We start from the raw sequence: 2,742 nt of genomic DNA, 5'->3' as shown, positions 1-2,742 counted from the left end.
CTAGCGTGACCATTCAAGTGCTAGTGCAGCACTTGAAGATTCAGATTTAACTATCGTTGGTTCCATTTTCTTCTCGCTTGTGGCAAGTGGCCTGACCTTCTTAGGAATTCTCTGGTCAATAGTCAGTGGCAGAACTTTTTCTGATTCACAACTGTTAGGCTTGTATGAGTAATATTAGCTCTTATCCAGGATTACTTCCACAGCTAAATGTTGAAGAATTTATTGGACAACATTTGATGGATATGGTTAAGACGAAAGAGTTGCAGCTGTAAACGGGAGCCAATTGTAAGAGATGAAGCATGTGTCAGGGATAAGGTTGAATCAAGAAAATTGAAGGTGGATATAAATAAATTCTGACCTGGACACATGTTGTGTCGAATATATCCTCTGCTGTCATATAGAGGATTTTTTTCACCAAGTACACCATGAATCAATGTTGTCGTCGAGCCAGTCTCATCCTTAAGATCAATTTGGAACATACACCGATAATCATGGTGAGTTAGTAATTGAAATGCCTGAGTATATGTTGTGCTTTGGAGAAGTACAATTTATGTGTATGTCAACAATATAATACCGAGGCACTAATGTTATCTTCTGCAAACACTTTGGACAATCAAATGACTTTCTGTCTTTTGTGAGTTTTTTTTGTAGCAACCTCGGCACTCTAGCACGTAGAACTTTTGGAACTCATCTGATATTGACATTGCCGCCTCAACATTGAAAATTCCAACCTATTAAGGAGCACAAAAGTCCGTATATGTTTAGTTTTGTCCTTGAGTATACTAATCAGGTGCAGATAACTCTGTAACTTACAAAACTTTATGAGGTCATTTCTGTCATAGAGGTTTGTTCATGAGAGTCAGAAGCAACAATGAGAAGAGTGGATGATGCGAAGAAGTTGCCTGATGCACGGCTTGAAAGCACAGTCGATATCCGAGCTGATAAGATGCTTTTGTTTGATTTGACCCTATCAATAGACCGAATAAGTTATCATTTGTACTCCCTAAGGGTAGGTTAGAGGTTGAGAAGAAATGTGAGAATTTCATACCAGCCGAGAAGTTCCAATCCCTGTGGATAAGAAGGATCAATGCGTATTATTGTGTTGAATTTGGTTTACAATGATAAACCTGCATGTGCAAAATGATTGCATAATATTGTGGTTTATATACATCTTTTTTGGAATATTTTAATATGGTTATACCCTGATAAGAAGAAATTCCTATGTTTCTTCCGAGGATGACGGGGTACTCTTCTTTTTCTATTTTAGTTTGCAGTTCAGACCCTTCAATTTCGCTGAAGTCACCCCATAAGGTGAGGAGAAACTGAGTGTTCCTGAAAGTAGAAAAATTAATTACCATTTTTTCGGAATCTATTATAAAAGCGCAAGTACTGTAAAGTAGAATTTTCACTATCTCATATAGAAGGTATACTTACTGATCGTTAGCTATGGTGATGTTTCGACACCTATTTTGAGTGCGACCTGCATATTTCTTAGGGTCACAATGGATAACAACTCTTAGAATATCTAGTAGTAAGAAATAGAATGATATATTTAGCATCTATCTGTGCAGGTATATAAATTTCAGTCGTACAATATTTGGCAAGAGTAATATACCATTTTCTGTAGAGGGAATGGGTGTCAGCTGAGCAACATTGGCTAAAGGCGTGAGATTCAGCTTAGTCGGCGGTGGCAAAGGCTTCTCAATCTCATCATTGGGGTTGATACGTTCAACTATTGTTTCCTTATCAAGTATCCAGTAAAATGTATGTATTGTCCGAGCATATGATTTTGGCGAATCCTTTACCCGTGCAGCTGAGATCAAGTAGGTGTTGAGGAGGACTAACTTGTCCGCATAATATGCGATGTCATCTTCATACACAGCAGCCCTAATTTGTTGGCCCTGTATATTTGGAATCTTCGGTAAAATGGAGGCAAACATATAATAACTATGCATACGATAGTATATAGCAGCACTATATAGGTGGGAGCATCTCTTCATCTTCTAAAAGGAGATTTTGGAATAGGATTTGCTTCTCAGGGCTTTTTTCTCTCTCGATTGATGTCGACAATCTGGACTTTACATATCCAATCAGGAGTGTCGGTTGTTATCAGATCGATCCTGGATCTTAGGGCCATATGTAGTGCAAAGGTAGCTGCACACCAATTTGGATAATAAGAGGAGAAGGAGCACTATTATATATGTAAGAGGGATGATGAAAGTGCAAAAATCAAAAGAATGAAACAAGCACCTATCACCATCTTTATGAACATAGGAAAAATCAAAACCATTGAGTTTAGCACAAGAACAAACTGAAAGCTCGAACCTTCCATAAGAAATCATATGCTAAAAAACTTTGTATACACAAGTACATAAAATGGCACAAACATTTTTCACTGTCAATTAATTTGGGGTAAACAATTATAATGAAACAACTGCATGCAGTTAAATTTCACAATAAATGTAAAATCACCAATAACCATCATGTCTACCTGTCACAAAATTCTATAAACAACCAAACAATAATTGGCGGACGGTAATTTCATAGTAAATGCAGAGTCAGGACTTCACAATTAAACATTAAAAGCAACAACCATAAGATATACATTAATGAACTAACCAAATCAATCAACCCCACATCCTAAAAAAAAGTAAATGAAGGAGGCAGTAAGCATTTGTTGTGACGTAGCTTCTTCAATACTACTACTTATTTTTTTAAAAAAATAAAGACGAGGGCCAATAG

At 36.8% G+C, this 2,742-nt stretch overlaps 1 protein-coding gene across 1 annotated transcript; it reads right to left on the bottom strand.

Moving 5' to 3' along the window:
- On the bottom strand, positions 1–2,475 carry LOC107844964. Its single transcript, XM_047397754.1, has 3 exons — positions 1,616–2,475; positions 1,435–1,480; positions 1–151 (listed from the first exon to the last, which is right to left on the bottom strand). The coding sequence occupies exons 1-3, from the start codon at positions 1,998–2,000 to the stop codon at positions 1–3; spliced, it is 582 nt and encodes a 193-aa protein (XP_047253710.1). The 5' UTR covers positions 2,001–2,475.
- Between the last annotated feature and the right edge of the window lie 267 nt (positions 2,476–2,742).

The sequence above is a fragment of the Capsicum annuum genome, chromosome 10 (genome assembly GCF_002878395.1).
Source record: "Capsicum annuum cultivar UCD-10X-F1 chromosome 10, UCD10Xv1.1, whole genome shotgun sequence".
NCBI classification, from domain to species: Eukaryota; Viridiplantae; Streptophyta; class Magnoliopsida; order Solanales; family Solanaceae; genus Capsicum; species Capsicum annuum.
The sequence above is the reverse complement of the archived record's forward strand: the minus strand, read 5'-3'. Positions and strand labels throughout refer to the sequence as shown.